At 39.8% G+C, this 19,404-nt stretch overlaps 1 protein-coding gene across 1 annotated transcript; it reads right to left on the bottom strand.

Moving 5' to 3' along the window:
• Window positions 1-1,599: 1,599 nt before the first annotated feature.
• On the bottom strand, window positions 1,600-8,900 carry MAP10 (microtubule associated protein 10). The gene has a single exon (XM_019954237.2). The coding sequence runs from the start codon at window positions 8,854-8,856 to the stop codon at window positions 6,118-6,120; it is 2,739 nt and encodes a 912-aa protein (XP_019809796.1). The 5' UTR covers window positions 8,857-8,900; the 3' UTR covers window positions 1,600-6,117.
• Between the last annotated feature and the right edge of the window lie 10,504 nt (window positions 8,901-19,404).

Here is a 19,404-nt window from a genome sequence, read left to right as displayed (position 1 = left end):
TACCACACCAGGATTCAGTATAATCATATTCTCAGCACAGAGATGGGTACTTCTTTGTTGATACAGGACAGCATACCTCTAGTTTAGTAAAAATAGTTAAGTTAGAAAATAAAATTGAAATACATAAAAATAATAGGGAGGCCTAAAATACAACACAGCTTTATAATGTTTCAAATTGGAATTTTATAGATAATTGCTATCCACTCTGATTCTGGAAATGATAGAAGTATTGAAGAAACATTAACTTCCTGAGATTTAGACCAACAGTCTTTTGGTTTTTCTAGAAAGTGAGAAAGGCAATGAATGTGAAAAACAGCTTCCGTTTTCTCATCAATACTAATAACTCACGGGGGCTCGTGAAGGTGAGTGAGACAGTGGAAGTCCTTCACCAGCTATAAGGTGCTAATCAGTGTCAGGAAGCATTAGGATTAAATTAATGACAATAACGGAGACCAAAATACTCTGTTTCTCCCAGCAATCCTATTTTCCAGTGAAAAGGCCATTCTTTGAGTGAAATCTCCTCTCACATAGATTCTTAGATGCTGACAGTATGAGCTCATGCTGTGATCAGTGAAGCAGCAAGAGAGGAGCAAGAAATCATAGATTCAGAAAAGCTGCACTAGAATGTAAGGCAGTGCCATCTGAAAAGAAAAAATGTGCCTCCCTAAACACCTGGCTTCTGGCCACTATAGAGGGAGTCAAGGATATGGAGAACTTTGCTGACACAATGCCAGCATTCATGCCTTGAACCTTTCCAGAAGATCAGAAAGATCTCCTCCCTCAGGTTAACAAATACTGTCCAAAGTACATGGAAATACCCTTAAGAATTCTGGATATGCAAGCAATCATTTTCAGACCAACACTGCTGACAACAGGCTCTTCCACATACAAAGCAATCCATTATTTATGTCATTCTGAATCCAAATTCTGTCCCAATTCTCTCCTCAGCATTAACATCAAAATCACAATTAAGGAAATACAGTCCTCCAGGCCGTTGTTGGGTGTGAAACTTTGAAACTGAGCAGCTTCCCTTAATGAAACAAAAAGCAAAACCCTCCAAGGTTTCTTGGGGAGAATAGCTGAAGGAGAAATCTCTGGAGAGAAGAGGGGTTGGATCTTTTTTCTGTCTTTGACTATGTAGACCCTGGGGGTTTACTGCTCCTCCGTTAGGGTTTCAGCTCAATTATGAGCCACAGCCAAATCCAATTCCTATTACTCTTATGGCTCAACTACAAGATCCTTTTGTTCTTATGGCTCAACTACAATATAGTTCAAAGAGAACTATATTAAAACCAAGAAGAAAACAAAACAAAAAATAAACGAATAAAACCAAGTATCCTGAATACTCAACTTGGCAAGTATAGGTTTCTGAACCTGTAGTAACTGACTCATTTAGTGATTTGTGGACCGGTTCCCTTGCACATGCCTTCTTTCTACCTTATGGCCTTCAGTGGCTATCTTGTACTGTACTCAAGAGCTTGTCTGATCTCCCACCCTGGCCTGATGCTGGATAAACACAAACATTCTTTATTAAAGCCCAAAACTTTCCATGGATTCCTGTTGCCAAGGGTTCTCCTACTCAGTTACAATGTCAAATGGAACGTTTGGAAGGAACAGCTGACTTCCTGACTGAGGTTTTATTGAAAATGTATCCCCTGAAGGGCAAGAATACAGATCCATGGTGCATTTTCTGTACTATTAAATACACGAACAGTCCAGGGGCATTCACTGTTATATATGCTGCTGCTACTGCTGCTAAGTCGCTTCAGTCGTGTCCGACTCTATGCGACCCCATAGACGGTAGCTCACCAGGCTCCTCCGTCCCTGGGATTCTCCAGGCAAGAACACTGGAGTGGGTTGCCATTTCCTTCTCCAATGTATGAAAGTGAAAAGGGAAAGGGAAGTCGCTCAGTTGTGTCCAACTCTTAGCGACCCCATAACTGCAGCCCACCAGGCTCCTCTGTCCATGGGATTTTCCAGGCAAGAGTACTGGAGTGGGGTGCCATTGCCTTCTCTGGTTATATATGCTAGATAAATGTTATTTGAGTCAACCCCCAAACTAATCTTATAATGAAGAAATAATCTCAAAAAAATACATAACATGATCAAAAATGTAATCACCATCCACCCACCTGTCTCCAAAGACCAGGGCTTTAACACTTTAATTTGCCATTAGGATTAGTGGTCTTTCTGATAAAATTCAGAAAGATATTGCTAACATGTTTTGCGATCCAAAGCAAAAATATTTTTTCTGTTTGGTCTCAACACCTCTTCTAGTAGCTATCTCTTCTAGTAGATATCTTCTAGTAGATAACCTTTAGGCCAGCCCCAGCTTCTCCATCACAGTGTTCGGTTTCTACCCTCTGCGTCCCATGACCTGCTCCTTCTTATGGTTTGCTCACTGAATTTGATGTTTATCCCTGGGCTTTGTTAGAAAACATCATCTTCTCATCTCTCCAGCAGCACCTCCCTGAGCTATGCTGAAGAATAGATTTCTAGTCCATTTTTCAGCAACCTAATTCCATCTGTTTTGTCTCTTCTGGAAGTTCCTCCAAGTATCTTGTCCACCACCAGCATTTTCCTTATTCTCTGGGACTACTATGGGCTAACTCTTATTTTTATATCTCTTCTCTCATTTCAGTGGGATTTTTGAAAGGAAAGGACCATAACCTTCCCTTAGTACACAATTTTTAAGCAAAGAAATTTTTTTCTTATCTGAATTTTCTATTTTTTTCTAGAATTGATATACATATTACTTGTATAACAGAGATATGAGAAACATTTGGAAAATAAGAAAATATTTCTAATACTATGGCTTGGCACTCCAACCTAATAAAGCTCATTCTGAAATCTAATATTTCCTGGCATGACAGTTAGATCTCTGGAGAAAAACACTAAAAATGTTTTGGTCCTTGACCAAGTAAATTACCCTCATATTGTTTTAGGTTAGAAATGAGAAGGATCCAGAAAGTCTTGGCTCACAAACTGTCATTCTGTACAAGGATCCAGATATTTTAAATCCAAATTAAAACATAAATAGCCCAAAGGACCACTGTATCTCTAGGTCCAAGGACAGTTTATGACTAGGCAAATATAAATATTATGTATCTAATAGACAGATATAAATATTATTTATCTTATAGATGTTGCTTTGTTATGAATTTTTTTGCCTTGCCAACAACACAATGTGATAATCAAAACCTTGTTTTTTTTTTTTTTTTAATTGATAGTCTTGACCTGTATGTTTGTAACAAATAAAATTTGGTTCCTAAGTGTGATTGCATAATAAATGCACTGCTTGTACAGGCAGAAAAATTAATTTAATCAAGATGTGAACAGGTGGCTCTCAACAGAGCCACAAGTGCGTAAGAGTTCAGTATCACTGTTCTTTGTATCTAGAAATGTCATGAATAGCATGCAGATGACTCCAGAATAAAAACAAACAATTGGACATATGCACCTGCACAGTCCTCTTCGAATCTGCTTTAGTAACAGTTCAAAGAACTTGTCATTGTTGACAGTTAATATCACAGAGAGGTAGCCCTAACACAGCAGTTTAGATACCTAAGCTGCTCAGAAAAGCTAGATTGCAGCAGCTCAGTTTTACAATTAAGTGACACTCTTCCCTATTAATGACCCTGAAAGTTCAGGACTATCAGGTAAAGACTATCAATTAAAAAAAAAAAAGATTTTAATTATCACATTGTGTTGTTGGCAAGGCAAAGAAATTTCATAACAAAGCAACATCTAAGTAAGATAAATAATACTTACATCTATTAGATACATAATATTTATATTTGCCTAATCATAAACTGTCCTTGGACCAAGAGATATACCCATCCTTCAGGCTATTTATGTTTTAATTTGGATTAAAATATCTAGATCCTTGTACAGAATGACAGTTTGTGAGCCAAGACTTCCTGGATCCTTCTCTTTTCATTTTTAATCTAAAACAACTATTTCATGTTTCAATGATTTTAAGTAATTTAAGGAGATAATTAAGGCTTCAGGAGTAATATCTATTATAACATTCTTAAAGTACTAAGTTTACAGGTTTTAGAATTAAAACATGAAGTACAATTTGAATATAGGATTCAAACAGGAAGTACTAAATACATGAAACAGGTATTTCATTAGAATTAAGCTAGAAAAACCACCACCTCCACAATTCTAGAAATAGGTGTTCATGGAATAACTCAAAGAGAAGCTTATTTAGCTGCTCAACTTTGTAATTTAAAGTTCTTTTGTCTTTGTTGTACCTTAAATATGCTGAATTCATCATTTCCCTTACCCATTCTCATCATACACAACGATTTACTCGCAAATAGTTTTTAAAGATTATTTCTCTGATTATTCTAATATTGCTTATATTTTCTGTTTCCTCCATGATAATGAAAACTTGCTAACAATTTACAGGCCAAACTGATGTCATCTGAATAGTCAGCTACAGCATCTACCAGTAAATTAGCTTGATTTTGTGAAATGAAACACTATATGTTTTATATTTACCAAAAAAGTAAGATCATAGCCATTAAAAATATTTCATACTCCAAAATTTTCACTGGTATAATTTCTGGACCTCTAAAAATTTATTTCAATAATTTAAAATATTCAAAATGTCATGACTACTTACTGATATTCAACTTATACATTAAAATACTGTTTTTACTGCTTAGGACTGTACGACTATGCTTGACATTTGAAGCTCCTACAATCTGGGACTTTTTCTTACTCAACAAATCCTTCTTCTACCACTCTGTAGTGTGACACTACCATTTTAATCAAGATAACATAATGTCTTCTCAGTCCTATGTGTACATTGTAACATTGTGTTCATTCCCATCATTATTCTTTATTCATATTGCTCCTCAAAATACAGTCTCTTCATCTCACCATCTAACTAAATTCTATTGTTATGATCAGTCAAGATAATGCCTACATAACTATTTAATTACTTAGGAAAATTAGGGCCTCACCTCATATATCCAAAAGTATTAGCTATATTAAAAGTTAAGTGTAAAATTTAAATATAACACAGAAGAAAACACATGTAAATATCTGCACACAGAATAAGATCTAAATATAAAACCAATGGAAGAAGTTATAAAGAAATGATCACTAGATTTCATAGAAATAAACTATCATACATTAAAAATAACTTGAATAAGCTGAAATGACAATAAACTGAATTTCTATACAATAAACTGTATAGGAAGACTCCTTTTTCAGCTCCCTTCTCCAATACTTCAGAGAACACCGAAAGGTGTTTCAGCAAAACAAAAGTACTATAGTTAAATAACCAGTATCCAAGTAGGATATTGTTTAGGTTTCTGCTTGTTTTACTGCTTAATTCCAATCCCTCTCATTAGGTATGTTAAGTGTACGGCCATCACTTATTTGTTCAACAAATGCTTTTATTGCACCCCAGCCATATGCCAGAGACTGTGCCAGACACTAAGACCATATTGCTGCTCAAAACAGACATGGTCCCTTCAATCACAGAACTTAAGTGTAGCATACGATAAACATTAATCAAGTAGCCACACAAACTGTGGTTTAAAAAAAAAGCACACAGAGCTCCATGACAGCATATAAAAAGGATTTCAACTATTAGAGATATGGAATGTGTATGGTTCCTGGAAGACTTCCCTAAAAAATTCATGTCTAAATAAAATGTTAACCCCTTATAACTGCAGTAGCTATACCCTAAATTCTTTTGTACCTTTCTGCTTCTCAACAGTAAGTCTTCTATATCCATTAAATGATTTATTTCCATTAAAATTTGAAGGTATCTTTGTTAACTAGCCTTCTGTTTTCAATGGTGTGAATGAAGTCAGCTTTAGGATACTTTAATGGGGCAGTTTAGGAAGATACTTTTATTTTTATAAGATTGAACAATTTAAATCTTACTTATAAGACCATCTCATGATCAATCTTGTCAGATTTAGTGGTAGAATCTTACTTAAACCCCAAAGGAATGACAAACACTTATATTCTGAAAAAGAATTATTCACATACATTTATGTACTAAAAATTATGTACGGCTATTAAAATTGTTTCACTAACAGTACACATAGATTATAAAACAAATTAAATGTTATTTAAAAGCACATATTTTTACACTGTATATCCTGGAAGTTTGTTTATTACTAATTCACAAATATCTTTGCATTGCTTGGAAATGTTTAGTGAACCAAGGTCATCACAGTCTTCTTCAAAGTGATCTAAAGTACTGCAATCCAGAACATTAAGTTCTAGTTCCGACAGATTAGAAGGCAGGTAAGAACTCACTTGAGATGTCCGAGGTGACTGGCTTTTTTCTGAGGACTTGCAACCTGTTCTTGTTTTAGGTTTAGCAGAGATGTCATGATCCTGCTTTATAACTTTAGAATTATGCATACTGTTTTGGTCTCTCTGGTTTTCTTTTTCCTCAGTCCACTGTGATGAAGAGAAATCACTGGAAGATGCTTCCTCCAGACTTTTATCTTGAGTCTTTGAAACAGGAAATCTTTTATGTGAGAGTACTGGAGATCCAGCTGAAAAAGGTGGACTAAGAATAGAACTCTTTGCACTGCTGTTTTTCCTTATGGACAATCTTGTTTCACTGGACGTGCTTGTATGTTGACTGTTTTTTGGATTTTCTGTGCCTGGACTGCTATCACAAGCTCGTAAAATTCTGCTGGTGTCTTCAGAACTGCAAGGACTGGTGAAGTCATCTGAATACTTTAGTTCTGAGATGCTTTCAGAGCAACTACTTGTACTTGGATTCTTTTCATTGATATCAACAGTTAGAATGTCATCACCAGTGATTTTGACCTGCTTGTCATCTATTTCTTTATCTACTACAGTTCTGTCAACTACTGCAACCTGCTGGAAAACACCTGGACTTTGGATACTTTTCCTTCCAAATACTTTTCCTTCCAAAGTATTTGTACAAATAAACCTTTCTGAGACAACAGAATTTGCAGGACTCAAAATTTCTCCCAAAAAACCATTATTGCTTCTATTTTCATCACAATCAACTGTCTTTTCAGTTGCACAGTTCAGTTTAGTTTCTGTGGTTGTGCTAGGGTCATCAACAACTACACTAATTTGCTTTGAGGTATTGCTATTTTCAGCGAAAGATGCATCTGATTCTAAACACTTATCTTTAGGCAGTTCATGTGGCTTCTGATACAGTTCAGCAAAACTTAGTATCTTAACTTTGGATGATGGAATTCTGAGTTTTGCACCTAACATTTGTGTTTGCATTTTTTTATACTGTTCTTTCTTTTCATATTCTACTAACATATCAGGATTTGTTTGTTTTAAACGTAGTTTAAGTGTGTTTGTTAAGCCATAAAGTAGTTTTCCCCTTGAAACTCTTTTTTGGGGGGCACCACCTTTCTTTTCAAAATATTTACCTTTCTTAAGGTTTTCAGTTTGGTTCTTTTTATACTGAAGACTCACTGACTTCTCATTTTCCCCCACAGAAAGCTTATCCTTTTTAGATTCAGATTTACAGGTGGATTTCACCGAAGATTCTGGTGACTTCTTATCCTCAGTTCTATATAACCAGGCTAAGTGAGGATGTATATGAGTAGGGTTTGCCATGGGTTGGTTGTATAACAAGGACAATTCAACCAACAAAGCATTTAACAAAGGCAGTTGCCTTATAGTATTAATTCTATTTTGTTCAGTTGGAGGATGGTCTGTAGTTTGATTACTTGCTCCTGTATCCTGAACGGATGCAGGATTTATAAGCACTGAACAACTCTCACCTGTTGCAGAATTTGTATGTTCTGGAGGATTAGTATGTGTTGGGGGATTTACGTTTTCTTTCAGAAAAGTACCATCATCCCATTCCTCAGATGCATTAATTTGAGGCTCAATGGTAATTTTACCCTGTTTAGGGGGTGTCTTTTCTTGAGTCAAATGAGTGTAATACAGAGGAGGAGGGCAAATTATGTTAGTTTCAAGTTCCACCTCTGTGCCTTCTTGATTTGGGGGGCTAACACTCCTCTCACTGCTACCCTTTGAACACATATCGGAGTTGGTTTTGCCATTTTCCATAGAATCCGTGTAATCAGAGTCAGCCTTGCTATGGAAAGCTCTTCCCTTCAAATCCTTCCCTGCCCTTGAGATTTTTACATCCACCAGAGGCTTATCAGCATCTCCTGGGCTTGGCTCTGAGTCTGGCTGCTGCAGCTGCTGGTTTTCCTGCCAGGTTTGGGGGCTGACCTCCACTGACTTCTGCACCTCCATACCCTCCACTCCACCTCCTGGAGAAGCGACTGGCCGCTCCAGATGGCCCAACAAGCTGCTTCCCAGATCACTCAGGCGGTAGCCCAGAGCAATGTCCCCAATCCGCTCCCCGTCTCGGTTACACAGCGGGAAACTTCCCCGATGACTCTGGGAGCTGCCGGGGGCGGCGAACCCCAGGACCTTGTGGACCGCCGCGGCCAGAGAAATGCTGCAGGCCCCCAGGAGCTGCGGGGCAGGGGTCGGGTGCCCGGGGGGCAGCTGGAGCAGCAAGGTGTAAAGCGGAGTCCGAAGGAGCAGGCGGTGCAGGGTGGCGGGCTGCAGGCGGAAGAGGCAGGACTTGCCGCGACGGAAGCTAACCAGGCCAGGCCGAGATTCCTGGGCGGGGGCGGCGGGGCCGGCGGGAGGGTAAATCAGCAGCGTGGGGAAGTCCAGCAGGCGGAAGGCCACCGCGGGGCACAGGCTGCGCGACGGCCGCGGCGGCGATGCTCCCTCTCCCTCCTCCTTTTGCTCCTCTTCCGCAACTACGGGTGGCTGCGGCAGCCCGGCTTCAAGGCATACCCAGTCTACGAGTAGCTCCAGCGAGAAAAGCCGCTCAGACACCGCGGACGCCATTGCTGTTGCCCCGGAGACGCTGTGAGCTGAAAGCAGAAGTCCTTCGTTCTCGCGAGAAACAGGGAAAACCCGGCGCCTGTCTTGTTCTCTCGCGAGACTTGAGAGGGCGCCCTGATAGGTCCGAGATGCGGCTGCTCTGGGAATTTTGGCTTCTCACTATACCTCTTTGGTTTCCAGACTTGTATAAACACAATGCTTATGATAATACCGAAGCTATGAATGGGGCGGGGTGGGGAGAGCAGTAAAAGCATGTTTTTTGTTGTTGTTGTTCGAGTCACGTTTTATCACTACAGGTCCCATGCAATTTTGGAGGCCTGTCAAATCTATCAGAGGAATATTAAAAGTAAATCAGGGCTTCCTTTCCAATCTCCAGGCTAAAGCAAGTCAGCTAATTGTCCACAACCGGCCTTCTGTGCTGCTGGTTACCCAAAAGATAAGGATATGGCGCTAAAGTGGCATGGAGGTCTCTGTCTTAGTGAGGAGTCCCCGAGACACATACAGTGAGTGTGGGCACATCGCCAATGAGACATCCAGGTATAGGAGAGTTATGTTAATGATTTCGGTACATCAAAACTAAGGCACAACTCGTTATTAGAGAAATTCAAATCCAAACCACAATGAGGTATCATCTCAAACTGGTCAGAAAGACCAGCATCAAAAAAATCTAGACAATAAATGCTGGAGTGTGGAGAAAAGGGAACCCTCTTACACTGTTGGTGGGAACGCAAAGTGATACAACCACTGTGGAGAACAGCATGGAGATTCCTTAAAAAAAAAAAAAAACAACACTAGGACTAAAACTATTACTCACTTCAGGTCAGTTGTCTTCAACAGTTTGCGACCCCATGGACTGCAGCACGCCAGTCTCCCCTGTCCATCACCAACCCCTGGAGCTTACTCAAACTCATGTCCATCCAGTCATGATGGCATCCAACCATCTCATCCTCTGCCGGCCCCCCCTTCTACTCCTGCCTTCAGTCTTTCCCGGCATCACATCAGTCACCATCTACAGTGATTTTGGAGCCCCCCCCCCACCCCCCAAATAAAGTCTGTCACTGTATCCATTGTTTTCCCATCTACTTGCCATGAAGTGATGGTACCAGATGCCATGATCTTAGTTTTTTGAATGTTGAGTTTTAAGCCAGGTATTTCACTCTGCTTTTTCACTTTCATCAAGAGGCTCTTTAGTTCTTCTTCACTTTCTGCCGTAAGGGTGGTGTCATCCGCATACCTGAGGTTATTGACATTTCTCCTGGCAATCTTGATTCCAGCTTGTGCTTCATCCAGCCTGTCATTTCGCATGACATACTCTGCATATAAGTTAAATAAGCAGGGTGTTAATATACAGCCTAAACATATTCCTTTCCTAATTAGGAACCACTCCATTGTCCCATGTCCGATTCTAGCTGTTGCTTCTTGACCTGCATACAGATTTCTCAGTAGGCAGATCAGGTGGTCTGGTATTTTCATCTCTTGAAGACTTTTCCACAGTTTGTTGTGATCCACACAGTCAAAGGCTTTGGTATAGTCAATAAAGAAGAAGTAGATGTTTTTCTGGAACTCTCTTGCTTTTTCAATGATCCAATGGATGTTGGCAATTTGATCTCTGGTTCCTCTGCATGTTTTAATCCAGCTTAAACATCTGGAAGTTCATGGTTCATGTACTGTTGAAGCCGGGCTTACAGAATTTTGAGGATTAATTTGCTAGTGTGTGAGATGGGTACAATTGTGTGGTAGTTTGAACATTATTTGGCATTGCCTTTCTTAGGGATTGGAATGAAAACTGACATTTTCCAGTCCTGTGGCCACTGCTGAGTTTTCCAAATTTGCTGGCATTTTGAGTACAGCACTTTCACAGCATCATCTTTTGGGATTTGAAATAGTTCAACTGGAATTCCACTAGCTTTGTTTGTCGTGATGCTTCCTAAGGCCCACTTGACTTCACATTCCAGGATGTCTGGCTCTAGGTGAGTGATCACACCATCATGGTTATCTATCTGGGTCATGAATATCTCTTTTGTATAGTTTTTCTGTATATTCTTTCCACCTCTTCTTAATATCTTCTGCTTCTGTTAGGTCCATACCATTTCTGTCCTTTATTGAGCCCATCTTTGCATGAAATGTTCTCTAATTTTTTTGAAGAGATCTCTAGTCTTTTCCATTCTATTGTTTTCCTCTATTTCTTTGTGTTGATAACTGAGGAAGGCTTTCTTATCTTTCCTTACTATTCTTTGGAACTCTGCACTCAGATGGGTGTATCTTTCCTTTTCTCCTTTGCCTTTAGCTTCTCTTCTTTTCTCAGCTATTTGTAAGGCCGCCTCAGACAACCATTTTGCATTTTTGCATATCTTTTTCTTGGGAATGGTCTTGATCACTGCCTCCTGTACAATGTCATGAACCTCCATCCATAGTTCTTTAGGCACTCTGTCTATCAGATCTAATCCCTTGAATCTATTTGTCGCCTCCACTGTATAATCATAAGGGCTTTGATTTAGATCATACCTGAATTCCCTAGCAGTTTTCCATACTTCAATTTAAATCTGAATTTGGCAATAAGCAGTTCATGATCTGAGCACAGTCAGCTCCCAGTCTTGTTTTTGGTGATTGTATAGAGCTTTTCCAATTTTGGCTGCAAAGAATATAATCAATCTGATTTCAGTGTTGACCATCTAGTGATGTCCACATGTAGAGTGGTCTCTTGTGTTGTTGGAAGACAGTGTTTGCTAAGACCAGTGCATTCTCTTGGCAAAACTCTATTAGCCTTTGCCCTGCTCCATTCTGTACTCCAAGGCCAAATTTGTCTGTTTCTCCAGGTATCTCTTGACTTCCTACTTTTCCATTCCAGTCCCCTATGATGAGAAGGACATCTTTTTGGGATGTTCTAGAAGGTCTTGTAGGTCTTCATTGTGAAAGTGAAAGTGACGTTGGTCAGTCGTGTCTGACTCTTTGTGACCCCATGGATTGTAGCCTACCAGGCTCCTCTCTCCATAGAATTCTCCAGGTAGGTCTTCGTGCTGCTGCTGCTGCTAAGTCGCTTCTGTCACGCTACCCCATAGACAGCAGCCCACCAGGCTCCGCCATCCCTAGGATTCTCCAGGCAAGAACACTGGAGTGGGTTGCCATTTCCTTCTGCAATGCATGAAAGTGCAAAGTGAAAGTGAAGTCGCTCAGTCGTGTCCAACTCTTAGCGACCCTATGGACTGTAGCCCACCAGGCTCCTCCACCCATGGGATTTTCCAGGCAAGAGTACTGGAGTGGGGTGCCATTGCCTTCTCCAACGTCTTCATAGAACCATTGAAATTCAGCTTCTTCAGCATTAGTGGTTGGAACATAGACTTGGATTACTGTGATATTGAATGGTTTTTTTTGGAAACGAACAGAGATCATTGTCATTTTTGAAATTGCATCCAAGTACTGCATTTTGGACTCTTTTGTTGACTATGATGGCTATTCCATTTTTTAAAAGGGATTCTTGCCCACAGGATTAGATATAATGGTCATCTGATTTAAATTCATCCATTCCAGTCTACTTTGGTTCACTGATTCCTAAAATGTCTATGTTTACTCTTGCCATCTCCTGTTTGACCATTTCCAATTCTAGTTTTGATAGTTCCAAAACTACCATATGGCCCAGCAATCCCGCTACTGGGCATATACTCTAAGGAAATGGACTTGAAGAAGACACATGTACCACAATGTCTCTTGCAATGCTACTTATAATGGGAAATGGAAGCAACCTAGATGTCCATTGGTAGATGAATGGATAAGGAAGTTGTGGTACATATACACAATGGAATATTACTCAGCTATAAAAAGGAACACCATTTGAGTCAGTTCTAATGAGGTGGATAAGCCTAAAGCCTATTATATAGACTGTCAGGAAGGAAGGACAACTATCATATATTAATGCAGGTATATGGAATCTAGAAAAGTGCTACTGATGATCCTACGTGCAAGGCGGCACAGGAGACACAGATATAAAGACAGACATTTGGACTCAGTGGGGGAAGGAGAAAGTAGGATAATTTGAAAGAAGAGCAATGAAACCTATACATTACCATATGTGAAATAGATAGCCAGTGCGAGTTTGATGTATGACCCAGGGAACCCACAGTAGGTGTTCTGTGACAACCTGGAAGGATGGCAGGGGGAGGGAGGTGGTGGAGGGTTCAGGAGGGAGGGGACATGTGTATGCCTATGGCCAACTCATGTTGATGAATTTATATCACAATATTGTAAAGTAATTATCCTCCAATTAAAATAAATAAAATTGAAAAACTAATGTATCTACATAAATGCTGGGGTGAGAGAGATTTATAGCTCTATCCTAGTTTCAAGGAGACATACTTATAACCTCAAAAAGCTAGCCAGCCAGGTTGAAACCAAGGTCCACAAGTAGCTTTGAATGCCATAGCAAGAAATTATTTGGTATACATTACTTTGAGTGAATTGTTACTGGGTAGGGGGAGGTCAAAGAAGACCCTCACCTCCATTCTTGGCTCTTCAGATTCTTCAGAAGAATCTGAGGCCTTACCTATGGCAAAAACAAGTTTATTAAGGGAAGAAGATACAGAGCACCTCAAGGGAGAGGTGAGCCAAGCCAACAGAGTCACTGGCACTGGAATGATGAGGTATGGCAATTTTTAAAACAGGGCTTTTACATATGCATTTAGGTGGGCATGGACTGACAGTTTGATTGACAGTTGTAAGTTACTTAACAGCAGGCTCTATTACTCATGTCTTTCCCATAATTCAGACCATTATAATCAGATGTATGTATGTATGTATAGAATATTTATAAGCCCTCCAACCAGTCCATCCTAAAGGAGATCAGTCCTGGGTGTTCATTGGAAGAACTGATGCTGAGGCTGAAACTCCAATACTTTGGCCACCTCATGCAAAGAGTTGACTCATTGGAAAAGATCCTGATGCTTGGAGGGATTGGGGGCAGGAGGAGAAGGGGACGACAGAGGATGAGATGGCTGGATGGCATCACCGACTAGATGGACATGAGTTTGAGTAGACTCCAGGGGTTGGTGATGGACAGGGAGGCCTGGTGTGCTGCGATTCATGGGGTCGCAAAGAGTCTGAACCGAATGAGTGACTGAACTGACTGACTGAATGGGCTCCTGGCTGCTTAAGGTCACTTGTGTTGAGGACACAGCTGTGTACCAAGGGCACATGTGCAAAGTTGGAGGTGCCCCTGTGGTTAGTTTGTATCCAGTGTGTAGGTACAGAGCTTGTGCTGGAGTTGGAAAAGTGTGGTTATTTTTTAGCATATTTGTGAGCTATCTTGGGCCGGCACTGGGGCATGTCTGGGGTGGGATTTAGAGATCAGGTTTCTTCCTTTTCTGCTAGGCCACCCTTTGTTGCTCATGCCTAACTTTCTAACTAACATTAATGAATGTGATTATATTGATGTTTGGAAACCTACCAGTACAAATATCAATACAAAGGATAGATTCTACTAAGAAATTCAATTCAGTGCAATCGTTTGTGGAGGCTATTGCAGTGATCTAATGAAATAATTATGACCTGAATGTGGTTAGGGTTGGTGGAGTTTAAAAGGAAATGACAGATACGAGAAATTTGTGAGAGCAGAATGTTTTAGTAGAACTTGATTAGAGAGAAGTTTATATTTCCAAAGAATAGCTAGGAGAGATAAGAAAACCTTCCTCAGTGATCAATGCAAAGAAATAGAGGAAAACAATAGAATGGGAAAGACTAGAGATCTCTTCAAGAACATTAGAAATACCAAGGGAATATTTCATGCAAAGATGGGCTCAATGAAAGACAGAAATGGTAGGGACCTAACAGAAGCAGAAGATATTAAGAAGATGTGGCAAGAATACACAGAACTGTACAAAAAAAGATCTTCACGACCCAGATAATCATGATGGTGTGATCACTCAACTAGAGCCAGACATCTTGGAATGTAACGTCAAGTGGGCCTTAGGAAGCATCACTACGATCAAAGCTAGTGGGGGTGATGGAATTCCAGTGGAGCTATTTCAAATCCTGGAAGATGATGCTGTGAAAGTTCTGCTGCACTTAATATTCCAACAAATTTGGAAAACTCAGCAGTGGCCACAGGACTGGAAAAGGTCGTTTTCATTCCAATCCCAAAGAAAGGCAATGCCAAAGAATGCTCAAACTACCCCACAATTGCACTCATCTCACACGCTAGCAAAGCAATGCTCAAAATTCTCCAAGCCAGGCTTCAGCAATATGTGAACCGTGAACTTCCAGATGTTCAAGCTGGATTTAGAAAAGGCAGAGGAACCAGAGATCAAATTGTCAACATCCGCTGGATCATGGAAAAAGCAAGAGAGCTCCAGAAAAACATCTATTTCTTTATAGATTATTACATAGTCTATATCTTTATTGACTATGCCAAAGCCTTTGACTGTGTGGATCACGATAGACGGTGGAAAATTCTGAAAGAAATGGGAATACCAGACCACCTGACCTGTCTCTTGAGAAACCTGTATGCAGATCAGGAAGCCACAGTTAGAACTGGACATGGAACAACAGACTGATTCCAAGTCGGAAAAGGAGTATGCCAAGGCTGTATATAGTCACCCTGCTTATGTAACTTATATGCAGAGTACATCATAAGAAACGCTGGGCTGGAAGAAGCACAAGCTGGAATCAAATACCTGGATTCTCCCAGCATTCTCAAATGCTGGGAGAAATATCAATAACCTCATTTATGCAGATAACACCACCCTTATGGCAGAAAGTGAAGAAGAACTAAAGAGCCTCTTGATGAAAGTGAAAGAGGAGAGTGAAAAATTTGGCTTAAAGCTCAACATTCAGAAAACAAAGATAATGGTATCCTGTTCCATCACTTCATGGCAAATAGATGGGTAAACAGTGGAATCAGTGGCAGACTTTATTTTGGGGGGCTCCAAAATCACTGCAGATGGTGATGCAGCCATGGAATTAAAAGACGCTTGCTCCTTGGAAGAAAAGTTCTGACCAACCTATCAACATATTAAAAAGCAGAGACATTACTTTGACAATAAAGGTCTATCTAGTCAAGGCTATGGTTTTTCCAGTGGTCATGTATGGATGTGAGAGTTGGACTATAAAGAAAGCTGAGTGCCAAAGAATTGATGCTTTTGGACTGTGGTGCTGGAGAAGACTCTTGAGAGTCCCTTGGACTGTAAGGAGATCCAACCAGTCCATCCTAAAGGAGATCAGTCCTGGGTGTTCATTGAAGGACTGATGTTGAAGCTGAAACTCCAATACTTTGCCCACCTGATGCGAAGAGCTACTCATTGGAAAAGACCCTGATGCTAGGAAAGATTGAAGGCAAGAGGAGAAGGAAACGACAGAGGATGAGATGGTTGGAGGGCATCACCGACTCAATGGACATGAGTTTTGAGTAAACTCTGAGAGTTGGTGATGGACAGGGAGCCCTGGCATGCTGCAGTCCATGGGGTCGCAAAGAGTCATACACAAGAACAACTAAAGTGAGTGAGTGAGAGAGAAGTTACAGGTGAAAAATTTCTGCTATTAAGAGAGAAAAAATTGAGGAGGTACAGAGTGGATTTTTTTAAAAATATTTATTTTTGGCTGAGAAGAGTCCCAGTTTCTGCATCAGGATCTTCCTTGCCTCATGCAAGGTCTTTCCATGTGGGCTTCACTCTAGCTGTAGTGCAGGCTCAGTCGTTGCTATCTGTGGGCTTAATTGTCTGTGAGATCTTGGTTCTCCAAGCAGGGATTGAACTCCCCATTCTTGTATTGGAAGCCTTTTTTAACCACTGGACCACTGGGTAAGTCACCCACATATTTGATTTTTAAAGGTTACTTTGGGTTTGTTGGCTAGAAAGAGTTTGAGATACCTGCCAGACGTTATGTGTTCAACTTGAGACAACTTTATAATTGATAGTTAAACTATATGACATTGAACACAAAAGAACCTTGTGAGACTCAAAAACAAGTTCAGAACTAAAGGGACTTGGTGCTTTAGTGTGAACTCACGAGGGAGATTTCATTGCAATATGTAAATAGAAGATACTGCTCTTGGCCTTCAGAATCTTACTGTCTACTTACAGAGGAAGCTTATCTAGTGACATGCTTAATAGATGGGTGACATAGAGCAATAAATCACAACATGTTCACAAGTGAAAAGCAATGAGGTATTGAGCTCATGTGTGCTAGACAAACAGTAGATAAAATTCCTCATTGAAGATACCTGTGGTATGTCTTTTGAGTAAGGTTAATAATGTGCAATATTAGCACTTAGTTTATGGACAAGGAAACCAGTGTTCCTCCTTCATAAGAACATTATTCCCATAATGTACGAAGTTTATACATGGATAATAAATTCTCTACTCAGACACTTCTACATCACTGACATTACAATATAGAGTAAGATTTTATCATTGTAAATAATGTTAACTGTTGCAAGTAAATTTTTTTGTTGTTTGTCGCTGTTGTTTAGTCATTAAGTCATGTCTGCCTCTTATATATGGAATCGAAAAAGAATGATACAAATAATTTAGAAAACAGAAATAACAGCCATAGAAAACAAACTTACAGTTACCAAAAAGGAATGAAATGAGGATGATAAATTTGGAATTTGGATTAACAGATACAGACTGCTATATAAAATAGATAAACAACAGAGACTTACTATATAGCACAGAGAACTGTATTAAATACCTTATAATAACCCATAATGAAAAAGAATATGAAAATGATATATATATATGATATACATATATATATGTACACCTGAAACTAACAAATCATTATTAGTCTACTTTACTTAAATTTAAAAAGTGCCTGCTGTTTGGCAAATAATAAATAAAATAACATTTGTTTTAATAATAATTTACTAAGTGCCAGGCACTGTTCTAAGAATTTGGTGAATAAGAATTCACTTAATACTTACATTTATGAAGTTGACACTATAACTACCTCGTTTTTTTGGATGAGGAAAATAATTCACATACTGTTAAGAAACTAGTACATGATCACAGAGCCAGGATTTGAGCTGGGTAGTTCGCTATAGAATCCAGGCTCTAAGCTACTGCTCTGTGCTATTTTTCTGTTTAGCTCTATGAACGTGGAAAATTTTCAAATGTCATAGCTGAACCTTTACCTAGGGTTTTCCTGGTGGTTCAGCAGTTAAAAATCTACCTGCCAATGCAAGGAGCCGTGGGTTTGATCCTCGGTCGGGAAGATCCCCTGGAATAGGAAATGGCAACCCACTCCAGTGTTCTTGCCTGGGAAATTCTATGGACAGGGGAGCCTAGAGGACTATAGTCCATGGGGTTGCAAAGAGTCAGACACGACTTGATAACTTTAATAACATTCTCCTTGACATATTCTACTATTTGTAAAGATGACATAACTTTTATGCTCAGAATGTGTGCAGTATTTGAACATGGGTTTCCTGTTCTTTGTTTCTTTTTGTTTTTTCATCCCTTTCTATCAGCATAGATACTTCTGGATGTGGGAGGGGGCACCATAGCTTTTCCATCTTATTGTCATTAAATCAGGGACAGAGTTATGATCAGAATCATGGTTACCACTTCCCATATCGTACACATAGAAGAGCTGCTGTTAGTAAGCACAAATAATCTAAAAGAAATTCTATAAATCTTTTTTTCAGGTACCAAGGCTGTGCATTGCCTTTTCAGCTTGTATGTTAAACTTGCCAGAATTTGATATGGGAAATTCCTTCACTTAAGGAGGACAGGGACTTACTTCCCTGGGGGTCCAGGGATTAAGACTTTGCCTTCCAATGCAGAGGGTGTGGGATTGATCCCTGGCTGAGGAGCTAAGATCCACACACACTTTGGCCAAAAAGCCAAGACATAAAACAGAAGCAATATTTTAACAATTCAATAAAGACTTTGAAAATGGTCCACATCAAAAACATCTTAAAAAAAAAAAAAAAGAAGGATAAAGAGGAAAACTGGCCAGTAGTGGGGAAGGGTTAAGGGGGTTGGATTATAAACAAAGGCATCACTAGTGATAAAGGGAATGAATGACTGAAACCCCACTCTTGAAAAATCTGTCTCTGGAAAGGAGTGGGCATTGGAAAGATGCAGCATCTTAAGGCATTCAAGATGGTTGTTATTGTTTAGTCACTAAGTTGTGTCTGACTCTTGAAATTCCATAGATTGTAGCCCACCAGGCTCCTCTGTCCATGGGTTTTCCTAGGCAAAAATACTAGAGTGGGTTACCATTTTCTTCTCCGGCAGGTCTTTCCAACCCAGGGATCGAACCCATGTCTCCTGCTTGCCAGGTGGATTCTTTACCACTATGAGCCACCTCAGAAGACCATTGAAGATGGACGGGTTCATTAATAAGCTAAATGGTACACATGGTTGATCGGAATGGTTTGGTGAGACTTACATGCCAGTCCTTGGCAATTAGAAATGTGGCAGAGGTCAGTGGGCATAGGCTTTAAGTCCAGTAGTCCTGGATTAAAATATCAGTTTCTCCATTTCATAACCATGTAACTCTGGCTCAAGTTCATCACCTCTGGGAGATTTTGTCCCATACTATCTCATACATTCTCAAGTT

Source organism: Bos indicus, chromosome 28 (genome assembly GCF_029378745.1).
Source record: "Bos indicus isolate NIAB-ARS_2022 breed Sahiwal x Tharparkar chromosome 28, NIAB-ARS_B.indTharparkar_mat_pri_1.0, whole genome shotgun sequence".
In the NCBI taxonomy this organism is placed as follows: Eukaryota; Metazoa; Chordata; class Mammalia; order Artiodactyla; family Bovidae; genus Bos; species Bos indicus.
The sequence above is the reverse complement of the archived record's forward strand: the minus strand, read 5'-3'. Positions and strand labels throughout refer to the sequence as shown.